General features: G+C 50.4%; 4 protein-coding genes across 6 annotated transcripts in view; 2 read left to right on the forward strand and 2 right to left on the reverse strand.

Annotated features, from left to right (window-relative positions):
- Window positions 1-4752, reverse strand: part of itpk1a (inositol-tetrakisphosphate 1-kinase a) — a 31954-nt gene extending 27202 nt beyond the window's left edge. The window contains exons 1-2 of one of the 2 annotated variants that reach the window (XM_072699181.1): window positions 4729-4752; window positions 3288-3456 (exon numbers count right to left, since the gene is read on the reverse strand). In XM_072699181.1, coding sequence (XP_072555282.1) covers window positions 3288-3382 — 95 coding nt within the window. In that variant the 5' untranslated portion in view covers window positions 3383-3456; window positions 4729-4752. Of the gene's footprint in view, window positions 1-3287; window positions 3457-3870; window positions 4232-4728 lie in introns of those variants that run through there. The other variant, XM_072699180.1, reaches the window with a different exon arrangement.
- A 1412-nt stretch (window positions 4753-6164) lies between these two features.
- tmem251 (transmembrane protein 251) lies at window positions 6165-8341 on the forward strand. The gene is made up of 2 exons (XM_023802204.2): window positions 6165-6309; window positions 7133-8341. Exon 2 carries the CDS (start codon window positions 7148-7150, stop codon window positions 7562-7564), a length of 417 nt encoding a protein of 138 aa, XP_023657972.1. The 5' UTR covers window positions 6165-6309; window positions 7133-7147; the 3' UTR covers window positions 7565-8341.
- Window positions 8342-9325: 984 nt separating this feature from the next.
- Window positions 9326-13714, forward strand: LOC111838837 (ubiquitin protein ligase E3 component n-recognin 7). 2 transcript variants are annotated; one of them, XM_023802203.2, is made up of 12 exons: window positions 9326-9732; window positions 10055-10188; window positions 10879-10939; window positions 11030-11125; window positions 11232-11285; window positions 11396-11501; window positions 11587-11714; window positions 12125-12310; window positions 12701-12857; window positions 12953-13014; window positions 13137-13239; window positions 13272-13714. In XM_023802203.2, exons 1-11 carry the CDS (start codon window positions 9604-9606, stop codon window positions 13227-13229), a joined length of 1206 nt encoding a protein of 401 aa, XP_023657971.1. In that variant the 5' UTR covers window positions 9326-9603; the 3' UTR covers window positions 13230-13239; window positions 13272-13714. The 2 variants fall into 2 exon arrangements, with proteins under 2 accessions (XP_023657971.1, XP_023657970.1); XM_023802202.2 differs by having other exon boundaries at window positions 13137-13714.
- A 2446-nt stretch (window positions 13715-16160) lies between these two features.
- btbd7 (BTB (POZ) domain containing 7) overlaps window positions 16161-25156 on the reverse strand; it is a 34540-nt gene continuing 25544 nt past the window's right edge. Inside the window, exons 4-11 of the mRNA XM_023802200.2 lie at window positions 22739-22947; window positions 21608-21683; window positions 20863-21023; window positions 20281-20424; window positions 19890-20079; window positions 19256-19434; window positions 18677-19078; window positions 16161-18437 (exon numbers count right to left, since the gene is read on the reverse strand). Coding sequence (XP_023657968.2) covers window positions 17736-18437; window positions 18677-19078; window positions 19256-19434; window positions 19890-20079; window positions 20281-20424; window positions 20863-21023; window positions 21608-21683; window positions 22739-22947 — 2063 coding nt within the window. The 3' untranslated portion in view covers window positions 16161-17735. The remainder of the gene's footprint in view (window positions 18438-18676; window positions 19079-19255; window positions 19435-19889; window positions 20080-20280; window positions 20425-20862; window positions 21024-21607; window positions 21684-22738; window positions 22948-25156) is intronic.

Here is a 25156-nt window from a genome sequence, read left to right on the forward strand (position 1 = left end):
GGCATTCCGTGACACCGCCGGCTGATCCCCTGGAGCAGTGTCTCCCAGTCCGGTGCTTGGGGACCCACAGACAGTCCACATTTTTGCTGTAGACCTTACAGGCAGGGAGCTCGGAGGGAGCAAAAACGTGGACCGGCTGTGGGTCCCCGAGGACCGGACTGGGAAACACTGCCATGGAGGACTCCCTGTGCTCCGGGACCCAGACAGCCTCGGGCCCCCCCGTCTCTATTACATGGTGCCAACAGCCCTGGGATGGCTGCCGGAGCCAGTCTGACCAGACGCGTCTTTTCACACAGACCCAGATAGGTCTGCGGCCTCTCTCCAAAGCATCCAAAATTGCCAAAAAAGGACTTATCTACCAAAAGGCCAAAAACATACAAAAAAGATGAAGTGCAGAAAGAATCGTGCTTTTCTTCTTCCAGCAGGGGGTCTACCTTTGCTTTGTCTTCCTGGTTGCCGGGCAACCCGGAGCTGACCTCCTGCTTGGGGGGGGGGGGGGGTCACCCGTTGGACATAGTGGACACACCATCCCTAACCCACTTATCAGCCCGTTATATAACTCAAAGTTCTGACCCAAGACTGTGGCAGCCAGACAGGCCATTGTCAGTAAAGCAGGAAGACAAAGGTCCAGCAGCATGTGACCTTGATGAAGGTGGATATCTCACCCGAATGTGAAGTCATCATCCAGCAAGAACTGACTCGTCTGGGTTAGGAAATCCTACCAGCAGGAGTCGGCATGTGGTATCAGATACAGACACAACTGGGATCTGCATCTGTTTTTCGTGGTACAGTCCAAAACTCGATGAATGGCAGCAGTGGATTTGACACAATCGGTCTTCACCCACGGTGGCCTGAAACAACTTATGGATCAGTTGCCCCATTGAGCAGAGAGGTGGTTGAGCCTAGTGGTGGGATATTTTAACAAAGGGCCTTTGTTTCGCAACTTGACGCAGGTGCTATTAAGAGTCAACAAGGAAGTAGATGAAAACAGACAGAACCTCAATGTTCTTCCCTTTCTCGAGTTGTGGACAAGAAAGTCTTTTGAGAACCATGCCAGTCAAATGACTCATCGGCAGTTAACTCCTCCCCGGTCTACTTTCCTCTCCCCAGCCAAGTTGAGGCATCACCCGCAATCGCACAAAACCATTCTGAATCGGCACCCATTCCGTCCAGTTCCTCTGGGATCTAGCGGTCCACTGTGAGCTCTAGATCTCCCAGGCAGATACTGGCCAAGTCCAAACAGTCGCAGTCAACTACCGCCTATGTTTGGATGTGTGGGGGGGGGGGGGGGTTTCCCATGACCTCCAATCCAAGATGGCTCCCTGGGCGTGATCACGCCCATGTCCCCGGAATGGGGATTAGGGAAATCAGCTTGCCTAGGTCTTTGCTGTGCTCCTGCTCGTTGACGCACGACACAGCAGTCTTTGTGCCTAAGCAGGGCGGGTATACAGCAGTGCGTTTAGCCAGTAAAGCGGCACCATCCCTAACCCACTTATCAGCCCGTTATATAACTCAATGTTCTGACCCAAGACTGTGGCAGCCAGACGGGCCATTGTCAGTAAAGCAGGAAGACAAAGATGGACGCTCACTCACAGCGACACACACCCAAAAGGTTCACTATCTAGTTCACGATACACACTCACACCTCTCTACCCCAGCTACAGATTCTTATCACTCCGGTTCTGACGAGTTTGCCCAGGGAATCCCTGGTAAGCCCATCCCACCACTTATCCTTGGAGTTTGGTATATTTTTTTTTTTTTTAAGTCCTGTCCTCATTCCTTTTATCATCTCAATAAACCGAAAGGATACCCTTAGCCACGCCCACTCTGGCTTGTCAGTGCATTCCAGGGAGCTGCATCAACCACCCAAAATGCCAAACCTGAGACACCAGCAGCACCGTGAATAAGGAGGCGACACCACCCACAACACTAAGCTGAAGCGAGGCAGGGCCGAGGCAGACTGGGAATGCACTGCAACGGCAAGAAAGACTTTCAGGAACGTTACCCCACATTGCAGCTCAGCCAGATACTTAAATCTAACAAAAAATGTCACCACTGGAATTACAGTCTTATAAATTAGGTCAACGAAACTAAAGACGGCAGGGCAGATACAATCGGCTGTATAGGTCTGGGTAATCCCTCAAAAAAAAAAAAAACCCTTAAACCATCCACACAGGCAGAAATGTCAAGAGTGATAGACATGCCTGCAGAACCAGCCACAGACTGAGGGAAGTTTATCAGTTAGGCACTTATTCAAAACCCACTACAAGATCCACAACAGCAGTTACCCCAGATCAGAACCTGTGGCTTTCCTAGCACCCTCGGCCCGGTGTCACCCGCCTGCTCTGCAGGGCACAAGACCTGGCATGTCACAGTGCACGCTGAGGGCCCCCCAGCACAGCATAGCACCCCCTACAGTAACCCGGCAGCTGCTCCCTGTGCCGGACAAGTAACACCAGCAATCTCAAAAGCGAGACGCTCAGAGTCGGAGTTTGTATAAACGAAAGGATGAAAGAAAACAGAAGGAAAATAAAGCTCTTTTATAGGCCCTGAGTAAAGGATTAGCCTCAACCTCCTAAGAGTTGGAAGCGAAGACTGAGAGACAAAGACGCACGCCCTTAAGCAACCCATCACAAACTGACGAAGGCTGCTGTGTATCTATGTCTGAGCCACACAATCTGTCCCATAGCAAATGAGTGCACAGCCCGTTGCTATATCCAGCTGTTAGAAACACATTACATCGTTTGGCATTCCCTTCAAAAGGCTTACAGAAAGTCTAACTTTGGAAATAACAACAAAAAATATATATGTAAACCGCATCAATCAGTGCCTGGCTGGGTAATAAAAACCTGGCAGGCTCCATCTAATGTAGTAGACCTGCTGTTCTGTACCTCAGGTGATATATGAAACGTCACATAAACAGATTATATCGGGAGAAGGATATCCCAGTCCTTGGACACAGGAAAACCGCATTGCCATGTGAAATGGCCGCCCGTCTGAACTACAGTGTTAAAAAAAAAAAACACACACACCATGTATTGTAAAGCCAGAAGGTATCGGAAATGTACTAGGTCACGGCATCCATCCATCTCCACCCGCCCCCAATACACACACACACCCACCCTAAGCGGCAACAGGTCAGCAAGGTGAAACATGCATGCAGATGCGATTTCTACATTTACAATCAAACCAGATTCATCCCATCACACGGCGGCACCGACGCATGCATGGCGTCCACATAAAAACAACAGAAAGCCAGGCAGGATTGTAGGAGGCTCGCTGCCAACCTGCACAGATCGGCGAAGGCCTGGAAATTGAGCTTCTTCATCTTCTTCTCGCTGAGCCAGTAGCCCACCCGCTTGCCTCGCAGGAAGGTCTGCATCGCCGCCGCTTCGGCACCAAGGATCCGCCGGGCTGGCTGTCGCCGAAAACAGGAAACCGTCTCAGTCCGCGAACCTGATCGTGAAGGAGAGATTATTAAAAAAAAAAAAAAAAAAAAAGGAGATGGTGATCAGAGGCAGTAATAATTTAAAATAAATCCACTTAAATAAAGCACATTTCGGACATCGATGTTATCCCAGATAGCTAAGCCTGCACTGTGTAAAAATAATAGGACGGGAAAACACAAATATTCACATCTGCTGGCGTTTTTAGAGGATGCACCATCATGCACATAATAACAATAACGCCTGGCTGCTCGATTCTTATTTTAAATGCGCAATGTTTAGGAAGGCGACAGTATTTCCCGATAATGCGCTGCCAAACGCGGTCTGTGGGGAAACATGCGCCGCGGCGCCACTTTAGTGCTGCTTATGCGGCTTGTTAGCTGGTTAGCGAGGCTGGCTGCTGCTCGTCCGCGGGGCACCATACCCGTTAACGCATCTCCCCTGGGTCTCCGTTTCCCTCGCCCAGCTGCGCCGCCTTCGCAGCCCGCTAGCGGACCATTCTCCGGGAGCCGATCCGCTAGCCTCCCCGATACCCCTCGCAGCCGCCCGGCGATCCTGCGCTCCGTGTGTTTTTGTAGGTTTTAAAGTGAGACGTTTTCCGTTCAGATGAGTCCCGGCTTGGTGGACACACCCTCCGAAGTCAGGCTGGATTCAGTGGCGCCGGGCATGGCATCATGCCCCCTCCGCAGCCATGGCATACACTGCGCCGTCTGCCAAATGCCTTCTCTTTCTGCCTCTCTCTCTCCTTCTTTCTCTTCCCGTACAGTGAATTGAAAGAAAAGCCTGCGTCAGCCTCCCGACAGCTCCCCTAGGTGGCGGCAGGACAGCATCGTCCCTCTCCTTAAAGAAACAGGGGACCGCGACTGATAGGGACCCGCACTGGAGCTCGGGATGGCCGGAGACCCGGCTGAGTCGCCCCTCTGCTCTGTGCAGACGCTCGGGCGCAGTGGACCGGTTTAAATATTGTTTTAGTCACACTGTTCGATTTCATCAAACATATGCGTGGCTGTCTGTAATACAATAATATACCTTCTTAATGATGGTAATTTTAGAGAAACTAAAGAAAAAGCAGCGGACAAGATCGTCGCGAATATTCATATTGGAATTCTAATAATTTTGAAGGCAGTGCAGTCATCGCAATTAGCCTTAGATCACAAATGCGTTACCTTATTAATTGCCGGTGGATGTTTTGCAAGTGATCCACAACTTAAGAAAGTGTCCAGTGAGGACTCCGTACGCGCCAAGAACGATCAAGCACAGGCCTAGATTAACGCAGAATTACCTTGACGTCTTGTGACAGGACCCGATATACTCCTTCACAGATACTGTTTGCATATCACTTGAGTGGGATGTGAGCATTGGTCACCTTAAGTAGTAAATGGGTGGGTGCAATGGTTTATATCTCAATGGTGCAGTATGGCTGGGTGGTACTGCGAGTACAGCTTCAATAATTAACAGTTATACAATCCAGCCTACTGACAGAATAAACATTATTGTGAAAACCCAGTGATAAAAGGTACTATATGACACTATATGGTATTTGTTAGCCCATGGTAGTCAGCTGATTAGTTACACAAGTTTCCCTTCAGACAGAGACACTAAACTTCCAATTCTTGAGCGTTAAAATCGGATTGCCCAAATGCAGGCTAAAATAAAACCCTGAAATAACATCAGAGACCAGTAATAGTTCAATCAGGCTGCCTTACTCAAAATTCAGCAAACGCTGGACCCATCGTTTGTATTAAAATCTATGGTTCCCATAACGGGAAGCTTAAATGGTCCGAGAGCAGCTTCCTTACGGAAATTGATATTGATTTTCACCCAATGCCCAGCAGCAGGGACGGTGCGAAGAAATAAAATTTGCCATCCGACTCGGATTTTCTGGTTGAACTTGTATTCGGACTAATCAAATAACGTAGACAATACGCTTATAACATGGCTAGATTAGTAATTTTACAAACGCTAGTAAATATACGTAATCAGGATATACACTAAAACTTACAACGCCCACACAATACCTGACAATATTCAATATATGAATATTGTATGAAGCTGTTAAGCAAATCTAATTAAACTTTGGACTATTGATTAGATATTGAACTCCACTGCTGTAAAATGATAAAAGATATCTTATATGCCACCGGAAGCTTGCACTAGAAAATTGTATGAATTTTTAAAATTAAAACACGATTCTCGTACCTGTTATTTAATAGAAAGGATAAATATTGTGCAATCAAAAAGAAAAGATCTAGGGGTTATTCGACATTTTTTCATCCATTAGCCAAATAACTTAAGCCAAACGTAAGAATTCTCCAGTAGTAATGTGACTTCTCTCCTTCTATTGGACGGTTTTCACGTTTGGCTTATCCATCTAACTAGGAAATTCTACTTTGTGGAATATGAATGAATGAAAATTTGGGGGGAATGCCATAATGTTCAGGATAAGTATCCGGGGCATGGATTAATAGCTTATGTGAAAAGATGTAATAAAAAACAATCGCTTAAATTACATTAACATTAAACACGTTAAACCCATATGACTCAAATCCCGAAATGTGATGAAATGATGATACTGAAACGTGTTTACTTCGTATGTAAAAGTTTGTCGTTCGCAGCCCTCCAAGCCACAAGAGGGCGTCACTGCTCTCGGGGGCTTTAGAGTAGTTCAGTAAGAGGGGTTAAATTCTCCCGGATGTAGCATTTTTTTTCTTTTTTTTTTCAAAAAAGGAAGTTGATTAGCTGGAAGTCAGATGACAGCAGACATGGGGAACATTGATCCGAACGGATGTGGTTAATTCTGAAACTAAGAGGCTAAGAAAAAAGTTATCAGCCAGAAATCTAGTTGTTCAACTAGCAAAGAAAGGTGGGCTGCGTTGTGTTCATTTTGGCGTTATTAAAAGTTTTATAGGAAGTGGGAAATCGAATAAGAAGTTTGATAAATACATATCTGACACATGCATATTATGATTTGTTCCATTTGTGCGGGGGTGGTGGTGGTGTTTATGAATGTCTATTTCCACGTAATGGGAGTGGGATTATTAATTAAGCGGGTTTGATTTTGCGTAATATTCCCGGGGTTTAATATTAGCAATAAAAAAAACGATTTTACGTAAGGTTACACAAATACAGCGGGCGTCATCTGAATAATTAAGTCACTTAAGTATGTGTATAGCGAAGGACAGTTGACGCAATATGTATAATTTCTTTAACTTTTTTATATAGCCAACATGTAACGCGATGTCGATTTAATAAAATAAAAGAATACGATTTCGCATCTTAAAAACAAAATGAGTATACCATAAATGTTGCGCAATAATATAGGTATTTCGCCAGACATCCCGACCACAAAATATCCATTTTCATTTGTCGAATTTGGGATCTTAGCATAAACATGTAATGTCCAAGTTAGGATTGACCTAATTAGTCACCCCAACGAATCAAGTGAGGATGTCTTTACTTACTAAAAAACAGCTGATCTTGATCTCACTTGTATAGTTCCGCATTCTCAGCATGTTTTAGCGCCGTGCTTAGGGGGAGACTTTGAAATTGATTCTTAACGCAAGAATACCCAACAGGTACTTCAATGATATGCTGGGCTATGGAATTAAGACCATTTTCATGAAGTCTGTTGCATTGTGTGAACTGTAGTAATGTTACAACAATACAGACCATTGTCCTTTTTCCAGACTGGAGTATGGAGAATGATGAACTTCCGCCAACGGATGGGATGGATTGGCGTGGGGCTGTACCTTTTGGCTAGTGTGGCAGGCCTTTTCTATGTCTTTGAGATCAGCCAGACCTACAACCGACTGACACTGGAACGTGTAGAATCTGTGGCTTCTGGGCCACAGCCCACCGACAACTCTGCTGTCCCTCATTCCTCGTGGGTGCACGTTCTGAAGATGCACCTCCTGTCCTTCCCCTTTTGGCTGTGGGTCACCCTCTTCCTCATCCCTTATCTTCAAGTATTCCTCTTTCTCTACTCTTGCACCCGTGCGGACCCCAGGACTGTGGGCTATTGTATTCTGCCCGTCTGCCTGGCTGTACTCTGCAAGCGGAACAAAACCTTTACCAAGGCATCCAATCAGATCAGCCAGCTGCAGCTGATTGACACTTAACTGAAACCACAAGGCAGATGATCAACTTGCTAACCAAGACACTAGTAAAAGATGGGTTGAGAAGGCAGGTCTTCATAGTTTTCAGTTGCTTATTTTATTTGGAATTCAATGTTCACACTCCACTTATCAGATTCATGTACTGGTGATTTCTTTTTGAGCTAAAAAAGATTGTGATTTTTTTAAGTAAGCCATTGCTTATGCTGATGATAATGCTGATTCAGAAATGAGTGCACAAGAGGCTACCTACATCTCAGAGTATCTTAGGAAGCCATTGAATATTTATCTCATATTAGCGAAATGTACCAAATCCTGCAGGAAGGTGCATGGCCGCAGTTATTCAGATCTGCCGTTTTCTATGGTAGCCCAACTGGGTTTTTAAGCTCAGTGTGTCGTGTTGATAATATTTTTAAAACACTTTCTATAAAGGTGGGTTTGAGCATTCCACCTCCTTTGCAAGGTGAAAATGTCATACTGTTAAGTGGCTTTATATATTTAATATATCTGTCTGGTTAAGTAAATTTTGAGCAAGTGTGAAATCAGGTACTCCAGTGTGCTTTGGAAGTTGGCACGTGTTGTCCTGTTAGACCTTTCAAATGGGACAACACTGGAAGCAGTCAGGGATCCAGACTTTAACTTGTCTAACACTGTAAGGGGGGGGACCACAGATTCACTGCAATTTTGCTCAATATCCTTCTTGGTGTGGGCATTTGTTTATATTCAAATATACACAGGTTCTGTCTGGCTAATTGGTGTAATTAAATTTGCAGTAAAACCTGATTTGGGCATGCTTTTTTTGTTACGTTGGATGGTGTTGAATTGTCTTGTGAAATTTTTGGTATACCCCTTGTCGCACCACGGTACAGCATTGTGAACGGCCTCAGGCTCAGCTAGGGAACTGTTAGATTACAGGCCATAGTTATTGCCCATTTGGCAGTGCCAATGTAAATCTTTATAGCCCCTTTTCCTTTTATGAAGGGTCTTATATTTTTTCCAGTGAGAGGTTGTGTTCAGGAATGTTTGCCTTTCAAATGCACTGTGATTAATTTTTAATAAAGCATTTGAGAATAATATTATAAGAATAATTATTTGTAGGGTAATTTGTTCATATCCATACTAAGCAGTACCGGAGGCGCTTCACTTAAGGTTTCACTTATGAAATGTTACATACAAGACTATTTAAGTAACCACTAACATTTGCCTCACCACAATAATCTTGAGTGACAATTCTCAACAAGATTGCAGGGTAAGGACATGGTCGTCTGTTTCAGATGGAGTGTCATGTAAATGTTTAATTAAAAAAATTAAAGCGATGTTTCGAAACATGGGAATAATGTAATAAATTATAATCATTAACCAGGAGTTAATCACCGTAGTGATTAACATTAAGCACGTTCTACACAGTTATGGTTATTACAATAATACGACAATGATGCCTCAAACCCATCTATTACAGCTAAATGTTAACAATATTTATCTATAGCATGTTATTCTTCCTTAACCTACCATTTCCTTTTCACAAACCAACGCACTAATAGCATTTCCCAGTAAATTTGCTGTGTCCGTGTATGAAAATAGTTTTACCTGTGAAGACTGCGCAAGAAAAAAAACAAATATTCATGGTTGCATACAATGGAAAAAAAAAGACTAAATATATAGCGACGAGCGTGCAAACACAAAGCGGATAAATCCGGCGGTCGAATGCGGGAAATGGCTGTACACAACCACAAGCACATTTGATCATTTCCCGCCAGCCGTGATTTCGTGACCCGGAAGCGGAAACGCCACATAATCGCTCCCTGCGCGCGTCTATTTCGTTTTCTGCGTATCCCTCAGAAAAGGTAGAACTGGTGAAGATTACAACCCACATATCTGTTGTGCAGTATACTTTGTGCTGCAATAATTAATCGTGGTTTATTACAACGCCGTGCAATTCGGTCCTGTTGTCTATCCTTTTCGCCCTGGAAGAGGAAGTTAAAACGCGCTATTGTTATTAGGGGGTGGGCGTGTTTGCGTCTATCTAGAGCTCGCTATTTCTAAGGATGGCGCTGAACGGCGAGGAGGAAAGCACGGTTTCTCTTGTAGACGTTTTGGAAGAAGACGATGAGTTAGAGGACATAGCCTACGCGGTGCTAGGCGCCAGCGATCCGGACAAATGCTCATATCCGCAGGTAGGAAAATGCGTCTCCCTCCGTCTTGTATGCACCCGAAAATCAGCTGCCATTGAGAGCAGCGGCAACCCAGACTACAAAGCATTAGAAACGCAATCAAACAAACCAATTTTCGTAATAATAAATTATTTATTGGGGGCCATAAACACAGCAAATATAAACATTCAGTGTTTATCACTCTGTTTAAGACAATAGTTGTGTAGGAATGCGAAATAAAAGCAGATGGGCATGATAGTTTTACCTTGCCTCTTGGTGATCCAAGCCCTACCGGCCTCCCCGGATATCTCGCGGTAATGTGTAACACCCGCTTTATTTTCCGCAGGGGTATGTGAAGAGACAGGCGCTCTACGCCTGCAGCACCTGCACCCCAAAGGGTGCCGAGCCGGCGGGGATCTGCCTCGCCTGTTCATACAAATGTCATGAAGGACATGATCTCTTCGAGTTATACACTAAAAGGTGAGCCCTATTCAGGGGCTAAGGCCGTGATGAACGGGTATTGAATGCAGTGGTTATAACAATGGTTCTAAATCCGCCGCCGCCGAATGATTTTATTCCATCCCTACGTTGATCAGGCTTATATAGTCCTTAGTTTGCTAATAGTGAATGTGGAAAGTTGAAAGCAGGTTGGAATGGAAACACCTTAGGAACAGGACTGAGAACCACTGGGTTAGAACATGCACTCTGTATACCCTAGCATGTTATGTCGGAAAGTCTGCATGCAGTTAACTGTTAATTTAATATAAAATTGCTGGTCATTATACGGTGTATTTGGTCAATCTTAAGATTGTTGAACAAAGTAAGCAATATCGGGTTAAGACTACTGTAGATTTATGTAAATAAAATCCGTTCGTTGTGTATCAACGGCTCCCTCTGGCGTTGGTTGTAAGACACTGTTTTTTGCGAGTAGGTGGGTTTTTCGGGGTAAGCTGGCCAAACCAACACATACGAGCAGAAAAATGCAGCTTTTTGGTAATGCTTGAGTTACATGTTAAGCTGTACGTCAGGTGACTAATTAGCCTCACCACAGTAATTGAAAGTGGAACAAGAGTGCTAACATAGCCTAGGGTGAGCATACTTTCTGTGTTAGGCTGACCACCTGGGTGTGAGAACCTCTCCATGTTTATTCGACTTTTTCTTTGGCTGCAGAAATTTTCGCTGTGACTGTGGCAATGCGAAGTTTGAGGGATTGGAATGTAAACTCTTCCCAGTAAGTCATATTATACCCTCTCCCTCTCCCTAAAATTATAATCACTGCTGATCTCCCAGTATCCACCATGTGTCTCGTGTTTTGTATAAGGAAAAGGACAAAGTGAACCCCAACAACAAATACAACCACAATTTCTTCGGCTTGTACTGTACCTGTGACAGACCGTATCCAGACCCAGAGGACCAGGTGAGACCCCTGACCCAGTGCGACTTCACCACAACTGTGTGGAAGGGGGGTGTGCACTGGCTAACAGATACTCCTGGGTAATGCAGTTCCCACTAATCCTTACCAGGTTCCAGATGAGATGATTCAGTGCATTGTTTGTGAAGACTGGTTCCATGGACGGGTGAGTTATTTACACTGGGGTGTGGGCATGGGGATATAAAAAAAAAAAAAAAAAAATCTGACAATCAGCATGTGGGGAGTGTATTTGCAGACTGCCGTCTTTCTCCTCAGCACTTGGGCTGCACGCTGGCAGAGTGTGTGGAGCTGCAGGAGATGGTGTGTGAGGTCTGTATGAACAAAGCCCCCTTCTTATGGAACTACGCTGATCACATTGCAGGTACGCAATTCAGGCACAACAGGAGCATCCCCCTCCCCCATGTAAAATATCATTTGTTCCTGATTAGATGTATGACACTTTGCAGAGCCTCCGGTTACCAAAGTGAGCCCGTCCAAGGAAGAGATGGAGGTAAAGGTTGACGACTCGGATGATAAGAAGACAGAGGAGTCTGCAGGACCAGACCCATCCACCAGTAGCAGCCTGTTAGAAAAGGTACTGAGGCTGGTGCAGAACCACGTAGGCACTTGTGGGTGGTGAAAGGCCATCGCTTCTTATGGGGATGGAATCACATTGGGCTTGCAATCCAGATTTTTGCCAGCAGATGGCGCTGTGCCACAGCTGTTGTTATCCTGCAGCCAAGCTCTGCCACTCTTCTTCGTGGTTAATTAGCAGGCTAATGGTCCTTGTGAAATACAGGTCTCCCTGCTCCTGGCATGGCGTAGCCAGGATTTTGCTGTGACGCGCTGCACGGGTCTGCTTTCGGTAGCACACCTTTCTGGTGGAGCTAAAGGTCACTCCTGTCCCAGTTGGCGGCTTTGGCCGCATGAGCGTCAAAGTGACAAACTGGCACGTCGGGCTGGTATTTCATGCCGACGTCTCCCTCCCCACACGCCACATCCAAGGTGCCGACAGACCGGCTGTCCGGGTGCAAGAGGACGCACGAGCAGATGGTGGAACTCCCCTGCACCGCGGCAGAGCAGTGCAAGCTAGAGAGGATGAAGGCCCAGGGCGTGTGCAGACCCAGGGCGGGGGCGGTCTTCTGGCCCTATGTGTGGCGCAGCCAGCTGTGCACCTGCATCAGCTGCAAGGTACAGCCATGCCGCCATCGCCATCCTCAGCCAGACATCCAACCCTCACCTTCCTGATCCCGAGCCACTGGGTCCGGCTGACGTTCCCATACCAGACAGTAGTGTAGCGGACTTGGCTGATTTCTGTCATGCATAGAGTCTATAATGATTTAACCGAGGAATCGGCAGTTTATTTTATCTATGGATTAAGTCCCCTTTATTTTGCAGGTGTAAATAATTGACCCGTTGGGCTACTTGAAAGTCAGTAATAAGTTCCAAAATTGAGATTTGCCAGCCACGTGGCCCCCACGGTCCTAATGCCCCTCCAGTATACTTCTGGTGGCACCCCTGTAGAAGTACTCACTGGAAGCTGGGAGAACTTCTTATGCAATGTCTCCCATCGCCCTGCAGCGTGCCTATGTGGCGAACGGCGTGCCCTTCCTGCTGGATGAGTCCGACACTGTCCTAGCTTACGAGAACAGGGGAAGATCAGAGCGGGGGGCAAGTGACCCGCTGCTGACGGCTCTCAACGCGCTCAACCACGTCCAGCAGCTGGAGGTCATCTACGGTGAGGCGGGCCGGGCCACGGAGCTGCTTCGCTAGCGGTGCACCGGCCGTGCGAGAGGCCAGTTTAACATGAAGCTACCCCTCTCTGCTCCCCAGAATTCAATGACATGAAGGCAGAGTTGAAGGACTACCTGCAGAGGTTTGTGGAAGAAGGAAAGGTAAGGAGGCTACACAAGTGATTTTCTAACCATGCATGACCCATGAGCGCCCTGATCAGGCCTGATAATCTGGCAAAAGCAGAACAGCTGAAGATGTTGAGGTGTTCGCCACCTTTCCGCAGGTGGTGGCGCCGGAGGACATCCAGCAGTTCTTTGAGGAGCTGCAGAGCCGGAAACGGCGCCGGACCAACGTTAGCCAGTATTACTGCAGCTGAGGGATCCCTGCTGCCCGCCAGGCCCCTGGCAGAGGATGCCATCTGCCCATGCACGAGCGCTGGCAGCCGTACATCCCATGATACACCCTTTATGTTGCTAGGAAATAAAATTAAAAATTCAAATGACCAAAGAGAAGGTGTGAGGCCATGTTCAAGCCGAGGAGCCGACTTTGCCTCAATGGTACCATGGAAACGGCGTGAGGCTGGCCTGGTGCTGAGGCAGCCGGGGGTCTCTGTGGTGACGTCAGTCTCTGGCACCACTGGCTGTCTGTCGGGAGTCTCTGGTCTAAGACGATAGTACGTGACCGTTAGCTAAGCTGGACAGAAAGCCAGTCTGTCACATCTTGGATTGTCAGCCAATGCTCACGTCTTCATTCATGTTGTCTTTAAAGCTTAAGGAGAATTAGTTTAAAAAAAAAAAATTCATGCCCTAGCTGTTTTTTTTGTGTCGTTCGCAATAAAAGTACTGGTTTGTTTTTATGCTACTTCCTGTGGCTCATTGTTGTTCTCCTCCTCTTCCGCCACGTTTGCGAAGCCTGTGGTTAGCAGGCTCACTTCTGTTTGCAAAGTGGAATGAAATCAGGCAGCCAGAAGTATGTAGAAGCACTTTTATTGTGAAGAAGCTACGCAGTTGCAAACTGTATGTTCCTTGCGGTTAACACCCCCTCTCTGAGAGCAGTAGAAAAATAGAACCAGTGAGACTTTATACAACCTGGTACGAGTTGTCTACAAGAAAAGGTGTTAGGTTATATATATATATATAACAAATATGGCAGACATACTTGTTATACACAATCATAACAAATGACATTTTCCAGAGGTTTCTGTTCAAAGGTACCTACAAAATTAAAAAATACTATATCTCAAAAACACTATGTACATGAAGCATGTGTAGAGTCTTACAAAGGTCTGGTTACCGCAGCTCTGTAGAAAATTTGCTTGCATAGGACAGAAGTTCACATCGTGGGAAATGGCCAGCCGGTGGCCGGAGAAGGCACACGCTCGTCAAAGGGACGGCTGGATTCGTCCTGGAAAAATGGGGGCGGGGGGGGGGGGTGTGGATGAACAGCGGTCTGCATATTTTCCTCATGAAGCAAACAGAATGGAATTTTTATTTTTTTTTCCTTTTTGCTCTCAAAGTCTCCTCAGAAGCCACGTGAAGACCCGCAGCGCTCCACCAGGGTCCGTGTGCTACTCTGTCATCTCGGGAACAGCGGCCACATGCTTACAAAGCAGGGTGGGGGTCCGGGCAGGCGGCTGCGTCACGCTGGCTGAAATCGTCACCGCACTGCGATTCGAGCTGCGAGTGTGCTGACCGGAAAGGAAAACCCGACCGCGAGCCCCACACAGCGGCCAAGAGGCGACCTCTGCCCCAGGAGGGATCATTCAACAGGAACCACATACTGCCTTCCACTCTGCATGTGCTAACAGACATCATCAGGCCCTCACCAGGCAGAAAAAGAACTTAATACTGCTGGTGAACACCACAAGGCCAGAAAACAATGGGACCGCATGCCTCCCTACCCACAATTCAACAGCGTCGCTCCCCTCTTGTGAATGTAATACTTGGGATCTAACTGGCTGGATAGGAAGGGGTGAGGTCATGTGGGGGTCACCGATGAGGTGCAGAAAAACAGGTGTGTGGCACCATCTTAGCATCACAGGAAAGAATAAACCGTTCATCTCCTACCCGCGTGCAGGGACAGGCTGAAAAGAGGCCTTTGTTTACACAACCCACACTTAACTGGACGCAGACTGGAATTTCAGCTTCAGTACCCTCCGATTGGACCGAGCCAGGTCCCTCTGCCCCCTCCCGAAGCAAGACAGTGGTTCTCGCCCTTCAGAAACACAGGGTCACTGTCCTGCCGCGGCGTCACTCCGACTACATAACGTGAAATGAAGATGACAGGATTAAAACACCAATGACTAAAGACAACACTTCAGATTGATTTAAAGGGGGAACCTTTCCTGCTGCAAGCTGGATCACTTCCCAGCGCGGGGATGACACAAAGTGGAATTGACCTGCTGTTCCAATAATTAAAAAAAAACAAAAAAAAAAACAGAAGGATCCTTCAGCTCCGCGTGGAATCGGTGCCAACGGCAGAAGGACGGCTCTGTCCAAGCCCCAACTTCCGCTCTAGGAGACGGCATTCCTCTCCAACGTCGCGGAGCAGTGCAGACCACAGGAAAGCGAACTCCGCATTATCCACCGAGACGGCCTGAAGCGGAAAATAAGCCCAGATAGGGGCTACGTGGGGAGACTTCAAACGAACGCCATCAGGTTCTTAGATCTCAACAGGTATGTTCTCTAAAAATGGAAAACAGGAGTCAGCGCCCAGCCACCATCCGGAGGAGTGGGAGGGGTGGCGGAGTCCCGCGGCAGGGTCAGGGCGCTATTTCGGTCTGCCCAGCTCCTCTGCCCTGACCTCTGAGGTGGATGCTGACATTTGGACTTGGCCAGGGCCTTTAGATGTAGGGGGGGCTGCTTTGGAGCACTGTGATATGGGGGGAGTGAAACCAAAGCAGAGAGAAGATGCAGAAGTGGCGTAACTGTAGAGGCAAAGCCTTCTCCCGAACCGCTAAGTCACCAAGTCTCTCTGAGCCTTGCTGAAACAGCCCCCCCCCCTCCTCCCCCAACAGACCCACAAGAACAGAGGCAGAGCATGAAACTGGGCCCTGGGCTGACACACCGGCCCCCACATTAGCACATTTTCAAAGCACTGCGACGCTACGCCGCCCCCTGCGGCTCACGGCTGACGCGCATTGTCCTCGGCGCATCCCCTGCAGATGCTGATGGCGAGGGCTGCGGCTAAGTCTGCAAGCACCTTAGCGATGTCAAGACTGGAATTAGCAGTAAGAGACGGAGGCGGATTTGCATACGAGCGACGGCGCGGGGCTGCATCGCATGAGCGACCGACACTAAAACGCCGATAAATTGGCAGGTTTATTACAAGCGATATAGGGCACAGAGGTAGAGATCTGCAGTGTGTGGGGGGGGAACACAGAAAACAGGAGCCCGCCTGTAGGTTCAAGATTAGCCCAGGAGGTGGCACTGTGGAGGTCAGGAGGTTTCAGGCAGCGAGGAGAGAGGTCCGGAGTCGCGGTGACACTCAGCCGAGCACAGCGGGGCAGCACCGGCTGAGGAACGGGTCAGGGGAAGCAGGATCGGGTCACGTATGAGACAGGAAACCAGACAGATGTCCCTGGAAACATCCCACTCGGGTTTTGGTTAGTGGTTCCATGACACAGGCGACTCAACCGCCCCAACAGTGCCATCAGTAACACCAGACCACAGGGAAAATTACACTTTGCCAATTCCTTTCCCACAATGCACTATGACCAAAGCTGGCCGGCTGAAACACACCCCCATCTTTCAGACGTGGCTTTAGTGAGCAGAATCCCTCGGGCTGGAACATGGAGGGGAAGTTACCTGGCAACTGCAACCACGGCTGCCTGTCACGCGGCTGGAAAAAGATCCACTGCACGGCGCGGAAGAGTCGTCTCTCCGGTTATGAGAAAAAAAAATTTGAAAAAGGCGACAGGAAACGGGGGCAGTTAGGGACAGGAAATGATGGTGAACGCCGCAGACTGATAGAGGAGGAGAATGAGGCTGACATCGCGTGTGGAGATTGCCGGCAGGTCGCTATCATGCGTACTGTGTACCACGTGCTGCGCCGGCTAATAAAGGGACCCGCTGTGTCAAGCTACTCCGATGAGCCATCAAACCGTCCCTTGTTACCTGGAGACGGCCTCTGCTTATTATGGGTTGCACTTTAGGGTACGTGGAGCAGGGCAGTTTGGCATCTGGAACAGAGATAGCCCTTAGGGCGAACGCGACCACATGCACTACAGGGATACGTCTGCGTCACGGGTTCGACAGCGTGCCGGTGGGGATGATGCCGAGCTTAGCGTTAACGGCCTAAATGGGTCTGGACCCCAAGTACTTTCGATCGGTACTGGGAAATAATGCTGTTACTAAACGGGTATGTTTGCATGTGATGTCAAACAGCCAAAGCCTGGGATCTGAACCCAGAGGATGATGCATAAACACAGAGCGTCCAGTAACACAGGGAGGTGTTTGCCATGACCAGCCCGGCGGGGGTGAAACGTGCAGGACAGGCGGCACCTCCGAACAGCAGCAGCCACAACGCACGTAACTTACTGCAGTCTAGCTATTAGCCATTATTGTCATAATATTTGCAATTTAAAGGTGTGTGCAGACTGAAGCGAGGCCTGGGGCGGGAAGGGATCGTCTCGTCAAGCTAATGCGGGGTCCATCCAGAGCCTCCGTACCGATCAATGGTGGTAGCAGAGGGACACGAGAAGCTGGGGGCCCAGGACACAACAGGAGGGGGATATAGTGAAAAAGCAGGAACTTATTGGGTCATCACACAGCTCTGGGCCAGCTAATCAGGCCGCTGGAGCCTCGCGATGGAGCCTCGCCATGGAGCTCCCTGCCCACCCAGCCCTCCCTTCTCCCTTAGTTCCTCGTGCTCCAGTCCGTGGTTAAAGTGCAGATTTGCGGTAGGAGTATTCGGGCTTGTTGGGAGACCTGCGGTCCCGGCCAGACACGGCCTCCTCACCGCTGCTGTTCCAGTGGGGGAGCAGCACCCCCCCAGGCTCGGCCCCGCCTGCAGACCCCTCCGGTGCGCTGGGGGAGCGCAGCGGCGCCAGGCCGCAGGTCTGGTCCGACTCATTCTTGGAGCGCCCCCTGGAGACGTGGGTGGCAGGCACAGGCACGCGCTGCAGGGGCTGCTCCAGAACGTCCAGGCGCAGGGGGTCTGCAGGGGGCCAGGCGGGGGGCGGCATGTCAGGCATGTAGGCCGGCGGGAGGGGCCCGGGGACTGGGCGGGCGGCACCGTAAAGGTCGGGTCCCACGTAGGGCAGTGGGGGTGGTGGCGTGCGCCGGCTGGCGCCGGGAGTGGTGGGACGGCAGGGGAAATCGTAGAGGTCGGGGAAGTCGGAACGGACATCTGGCTGGGGCTCAGGACCGTGCTTCTTGCAGGGGGGCAGACCGTGTCGGCCGGGGGGGCAAGTCCCAGGTCCGGTGGTGTAGTGCTGCGGGGGGGGCATGGTGGAGGCGTGCGAGTGGAAGTCGCCACGCTCGCCGTCCGCAGGGCCCTCCGGGGAGCGCCGCTCCTTCAGGCTCATGGCCGAGACGCCCATGGCGATATCTGGCATGAACTCATTGATGACCGGCTCCATGTTCTGCAGAAGGCAGCATCAGGACTCCAGATTACAACAAGAACAGCCATTTAAGAAGAAGAGCTAGGCTTTTACTAGGTCAGTGTTTCCCAATCCGGTCCTCAGGGACCCACTGACAGTCCACATTCCTGCTCCGGTAGCTGCGAGGAAGCAAAAACATGGACCGACTATGGGTGCCCGAGTAGCGGATTGGGAAACACCTTCTCAGAGAGGTCAGCAGCTCCTCCCCCTTAAATACTCACCCCTTGCTTGTCCGGGGGGATCGCCCGGACACCGGGCAGGCTGGTACAGTCCGGGGGCAGGACCTTGGGGGCTGCTGGGTAGGCGGGGCTCCCATGCTTAGAGGTGGGGTGTCGAGGCAACACTGTGTGGTTGCATGGATACGAGAAGGAGCGGGATGGGGGCTGGCTGGGCACACGAGGTCTCCAGCTGGCCTTCAGCTGGTTGTGGCCAGGTGTGGTGGGGGGATGGTAGGGTGGAGGGGGCGGGGGCAGCGGAGGGCGGAAGCCCGCCATGGGTTCCAGATCTGCGAAGCCGCCATCCACCACTGGCGTGCTGTTGACCCGACATCGACTCGCCTGGCGAAGTGCAAGCACCGGGCTCTCGTCTCCAAAGCGCTCGTCGGGGAAGAACTTGTGCGGGTTCTAAAGTAAGTTTAAAAAAAAAAAAAAAAAAAAAAAGATAAAGATAAATGACAGGACATCAATGATGCCGTTCTGGATGTAGCAGAATAATAATAAACGATGAAAAATAAAGTAGCTTCACAAGCCCCAGACAGAACAAGCACCTCCACACCCCCAACCCGCTCCACCATCACTCACCTGCAGCAACTCGGCTGCTCCGTCAGGCAGGCCGAACTCACGAAGCACGCGGATCTGGATCTCGTAGCTGACGGTGGCTCCCTCGCCGCAGTTAAGCGCGTAAGCCCGCTGCACCTGGTCCGTGTGCCGGAGCTCCTGCAGTCGCTGGATCATCTCCTTCACCACCGACAGCTTGGGCACTGCGAATCGGGCGAAGAGGAGAGGCCTTCTCAGACCCCAACTCTGCCAGCTACTGGCCACGGGAGCTTTGGGGGAGAGCTCCACCCACTGCGGCAGGGCAGCCAATCGACATCAGCGATGCAAATGACCTTTGGGGGCTTCCCCTTCTACACACACACATCTCATGTCATAAATCAGAGGAATCAGAGGGGGGAATATAGCTGCAAAAGCCATGTACAGATAACACACACACACGCACAAAAAAACAAACAGAACAGTGCCCCCCCACCTCACCCCCAGGCCCTCAGGGGGAACACGTGTTCACCCACACTCTGCCAGAGCTGGAATACAAATTTATTTTGGAACAGGTATTACACAACAACTCCATGAGCGTGATTACAGGAATGCTGGCTTCGGGGTCTCTCTCTTCCAGAACAGTGGCACACAAACCAGAGCCCCCCCCATTCCCCCGTACCTGGCACCTCATTCGCCACGACAGATGGGGGGGCTGCCTGCCCGCCGGTGATTTGCTGGTGACTGATCACATGACAGCACTGGGGGACGGCGTTGTTGACCATGTAGAGTGTGTCGGGCACATTGGAAATGCGCACCATGCGCAGGCGGACCAGGTCGCTCTGCTCCACCATCATCTCGTCCAGCACAGCCTGCCGGGTACAGTACAGACAGACTGCCCTTAGAGTTTGGTCACAAGAGGCTCCTGGCCTCCACACAGGCCCAGTGATCTCAGCCAATTAGGGCCCACCACATCCCCGTCCATCAACAAGTCAGACCCGCCCCCATTGTACCAAACCCATCCATCTATTAGCAGGATGGACAGGGGAAAGACACCTGATTGGCTCCCATACCTTGGCCTCCTCCACGTATGGTGAGAAGAGGCGGGGTCGCACGTAGATGCCAGCACTTTTCTGCCTCAGCCAGGCGTTGGCCTTCCCCCCCTCGGCGGTGGGCAGCATGTCTGAAGGGGGTGTGCTGATCAGGCCCCTCTTCATCTGTGGGCAAGCAGAGATGGTACATAAACCCAAACCCATACAGACAGGGCAGGTGGAGTGTCACATGACCTCCCGCTCGGGGGAGGGGACTACAGCTCAAAGCTAGACGGCGTTTCTTTCCTTCCGTTAGACGGCTCACTTGATAATCTTCAAATGCCAACCTGACAATAGCTCACAGTCCTCTGAGCCCAGTGAATGCGGCACAAAGGGGACGGCAGCAGGTCATGCAATTAAACCTCACTTTCACATACTCGCTGCCGCTGATGAATGGGTCTGGGTGAGCGCCAGGGTGGGTGGCAAGGCGGCCTTTTCGCCACCAGAAGTTCTTACGTACTGACATCTGGTTCCAGCCACTGAGCTGGACCGTACCATTCCTGGCCGCTCAGGGGAGTCGCCCACCCGGAGCACGTGGCCCCAAACAGCCTCACGCACACTTACGGCATCGGAGAGGACCTCGCTGTTGGGCGGCAGGATGTGCTCGATGCGGACGTAGGGCAGCAGCGGGGACAGGATCTCTTTCAGCTCCTCCACATCCAGGTCCCGCCTCTTCACCCCCCTCTTGTTCACGCTGTGGGCTGTTCCGCTGAGCAGGTTGGGCTCTGTGGTACCAAACACCGTCACTCAGCACCAAAAGACTCGCTCCTGAGCTCTGACACCATCAGACCTCCCCAGCTCCCTCGATACTATAACCGCCAATCAGAAGTGCTCATCCCTGATCAAACATCCATTGCTCAGCGATGACTCAGTGGGTTTCTTGCTAATCCCCGTGCCGACAAATCTCATCATTACACCTCAGCGCTGACAGACAGCTCATGCCCAGCGTCAGCACAAGATTCATCTCCACTCCTTATCCATACCTTGGGCTCGCAAGAACCCAAACCCCTGCTCAATCTGGACCACCAAGCATTATTAATACAGCGAGCAGCCAGTAACACTATTAGACATATCGGTCTGTTTCTAATTATGGCAGGAGGATTTTGCAGCAGAGAGAATGAAAACAGGAGCGATGGATGCCAGCTGAACCAGCAGACGACCACAGGCAGGGGTGATGGAGCTCACGTGTCGGCCCTCAGAATTAATCACTCTGCTTCCCAAATATTCCCTAGGCTCCTTCGCAGACCTGGAGAATAAATCATTGAGATTCTGGGACTGGGGGGGCGGGGCCACGCGGACTGACTCTTACCTCGGTCAGCCATCCTCTTAATCAGCTGGTGCTCCCCCCACTTCACGACATACTTGAGAATGTCCTGCTCGCTGGCCTGCAAAGGGGAGGGTTAATCACAACTGATGAGGGAACGTGTGTTAACGACTCCAGCAGCACCCGACGTCACGGAGCGGGCCGGAAGACGAACAAAGGGGCCAGCACATAAGTATCTATTCATGCCTCAGAGCATCCGGACAAATTTGGGATGGAGCCTCCCCCCTCCCACCCCCACGTCGGCAGGACTTTCCCCCAGCGGGGACAGTGATCTGTCCATGTCCCAGGCAGGGGGCTCCGCAGCATCGCCGTGGGCAGGGGATCAGCGAGGCACTGAAAAACTGGAGCCCGTGGCGGGTGTGGAGATCCATGCTCAGGCTCCCAGGTCCCCACGTCTGTTAAACATCCTGTTGTATGAATGCGGTGAAGTGTAAAACTGCAAGCTGCTCGCTCTCTGAACGAAAGAGCGGATAAATTATTTAGCGCAACTTATGAGCGCCGGATCTCCTTGGAAGTGGAAGGAAACGGCTAATCTGATCTGGCTGGGAAGCCTGGTGGGGAGGGTGGGGGGGCTCAGGTTCCGCTTTCCAGTTTTCGAGAGGTCTGAGATACCGGCCAGGCCTTTTAGCCGCCCGCCCCTCCCCCTAGCCGGACTGGACGGCATCCCGAGGTCGCAACCCATGGCTGCTGTCACCTTGTCGCATGAAAACCTGTGTCCTTTCCACAGTTCAGCCCAACGTCAGCAGAGCGGAGCGGCAGAATTAAAAACCTGGCTAATTACCCAGATTAAAAATTTTTATTATTTAAATGGACCGATCGTCAGCACAGCGCAGCAATCCTGGTCACAGAGCGTGGGGGGGGGGGCGAGATCATGTGACAGTAACCCAAGCCAAAGGCCCATCAGTGTGACGCCAACCAGCATCGGACCTCAGCACGCCAACGGGGGGGGGGGGAGCAGGGAGCTTCTGGGTTACACCCCCCATCTGTGGTTTCTGGACTCTGACACTCTGTTGTTAACGCGACTGTTACCACGGATACATAAACGCGCGTGGGTTTGCCTCGCTGTTCCGCTGACGTCGGCCCACAGCCGAAACTCATTTCTGTAGGGCTCCTCACCTGCAGGTAGTCCGATTGGATGGCGGTGAGCAGATGCTCCTTGCTCAGCTCGTACAGAACGTCCGAGGTCATGACTTGGCTGAACTCCTCGCACAGAAAGTGCACGGCCTGCCGGTGGACCCACTTGGAGCCGTAGGGCTGCGAGCTCCATTTGAGAATCGGCACAACAGAGTCCAGAGAGAGGCTGTCCACCACCAGGTCCTCACAGCCTGGGGGGGGGGGGCAGAAAAGCCAGCATTAGAGGGAATGCGCTTTCAAATTAATCAGGGTCATTCGAGGCAACACTCAGTGTCAGACTTGTAAACACGTACTAAACTGAATTTCTCAAAGTCAAATTAAGTCACCCAGATAATTTGATTGTGAGTCGATTTACTCCTGCATGTATACGTTCAATCGGACTCAAACTGGCCTAGGCACTCTGCACATGTTCCTCTGTGCATGTAAATGTAGTGACTGTTTAATGCAATGCAGTGTTACGCAGTAATCCGCGTTGAGCATTTTTTAGGGCCCGTCTCCAAGGCCATGGGCCAGAGCCTCACCTTCCGCACATTCTGACTATCTGTAATCTGTGATCTGATCTCTACTGCCCAGTATCATCACAGAAATCACTCACTTCATCCATATTGGCAAATCAGATTTCAATTTCCACTGGAAAATCTACTCCTAAGTAACATTTTGGCAAACAAAAAGTATCATATTACCACTGACTGACAGGGATCGATTATAAACACACCCTGGGTGGTCACTGCCTCGCCTTGGTGACATGCAGTGAGTCTCTACGCAATTAAACAAGCGTTAGTGCAGCTTGACTTAGGTCGTCGTAATGGATCCGCTGCCAACACCACATGACGGCCCTAGGGCCACCAATAAGGATTCTGCTCCGTGACACTCACCCAACCCACAAGCACTGTTCATCTGAATTACCAGAAGAGCACATTTCCTGGAAAACATGCTCCACGAGACATTCTGCAGTGACACAAATAGCTTTTCAATGCTAACGGTTACCAGAACCATGCTGCGGGGAGGAGTATTTCGGGCCGAATCCTCTGCTTGCAGTGCAGTTGCAGTGCTTGCAGTTGCCTGCACTGTGCGTGTGGGTGTCAAAATTTCCACCTGCGTGTCACAACGCAACTTCTGACCTTTACCGGAGAAGATAAGAACAAGCCTGCGTTTCAAAGCTTTATTTACTCATAGCTGTATTCATGTGTCATGCGAGATTTCTTGCAGAAAAAAAGGGTTTTCTCCTCTTCACACACAGAACAGGTTTCAGACGTCAGACGTTCAGAGGTCAGACGTCTCCTACACAGGTGACTGATGTGCTGGAAAAGTGATAGACATCTATCACACGCTCGCAGACTGCCGGCATGGACCACCGAGGCACCGCCCCAGACCAACCACCAATCACAAAGAAAAGCTGAATGACCTACTGAAGCCAGTACTGCAGGAAATTCCCATACCCCCATAACCTATGGCCCAAGTTGCTAGGCGCCCCTGAATCCGAGACCTCTCTCCCCCCGACCCCCCTCCCTAAAAAAAAAGAGCAGAGGCCTGCCCGAGGACCACAATGTACAGCTGTATGAACGGCCGGCCCAAACCCACCATCCTCGGCAATTCGAAGGGATTTTTTATTGGTTTTTCTATAACTGAAGCCCGACTTCAGATGGCCTCTTGTCCACAGAGGCCCTCATCTAGGAAATCATTTCCAGTGTCCCCATGGAAACGTGCACCTACATACAGTGTCGGTTTCACCAACAGTGGGAGGAAAGCTGGAGAAAGTTCTAGAAAATAGATATTCTTCTGGGCCACTTTGTCGCTGGGCGAGACGGAAGCGGAACATACAGGGGCTCCCATCCATAAACATGAGCAGTTACTGGTGCACGGACACCCCCATGCCGCTCCCCCCCCCCATGCCCCAACACACAGATGTGACACGTCGGTCACGGAGCGTGGCTGCCCAATCAGGAAACAACAAACCGTGCAGGACACAGCATCGAGGTCATCGCACCGTGGAAAGGGGGGGGGGGGTGGGCGGCCCTGCAGCGTGTGCTGATAGCTGGTGTCCTGTTTCTGCTTCCTGCCTCGACACCCCCTCAACCCCATCCCTCCTGTTTATGCATCTCTCTACTGTCCATGGAGCCGGTTTCCTCATGGGGTTGAAGGTGACGATGACAGGTTATTAAACCCTCACACGTTCACTCCTTAGGTGGGGGGGGGGGGGGGGGGCGGTGGGGACTCGGTCCCCATTGTCCTGTCAGTCTCGGTATGGGGAGATCTGCTCAGGCAGGGGCATCTGTGGAAATGCATGGGTACCTCAGAGCAGCTTTTAAAATGTCAGGCCTGTGCACAGCGGACGCTGCCAGGGAAATGGCCCTTTGTGACTGCAGCACCCCCCCCCATTTGACTGGTGGTTTCGACACT

Source organism: Paramormyrops kingsleyae, chromosome 14 (assembly GCF_048594095.1).
Source record: "Paramormyrops kingsleyae isolate MSU_618 chromosome 14, PKINGS_0.4, whole genome shotgun sequence".
NCBI lineage: Eukaryota > Metazoa > Chordata > Actinopteri > Osteoglossiformes > Mormyridae > Paramormyrops > Paramormyrops kingsleyae.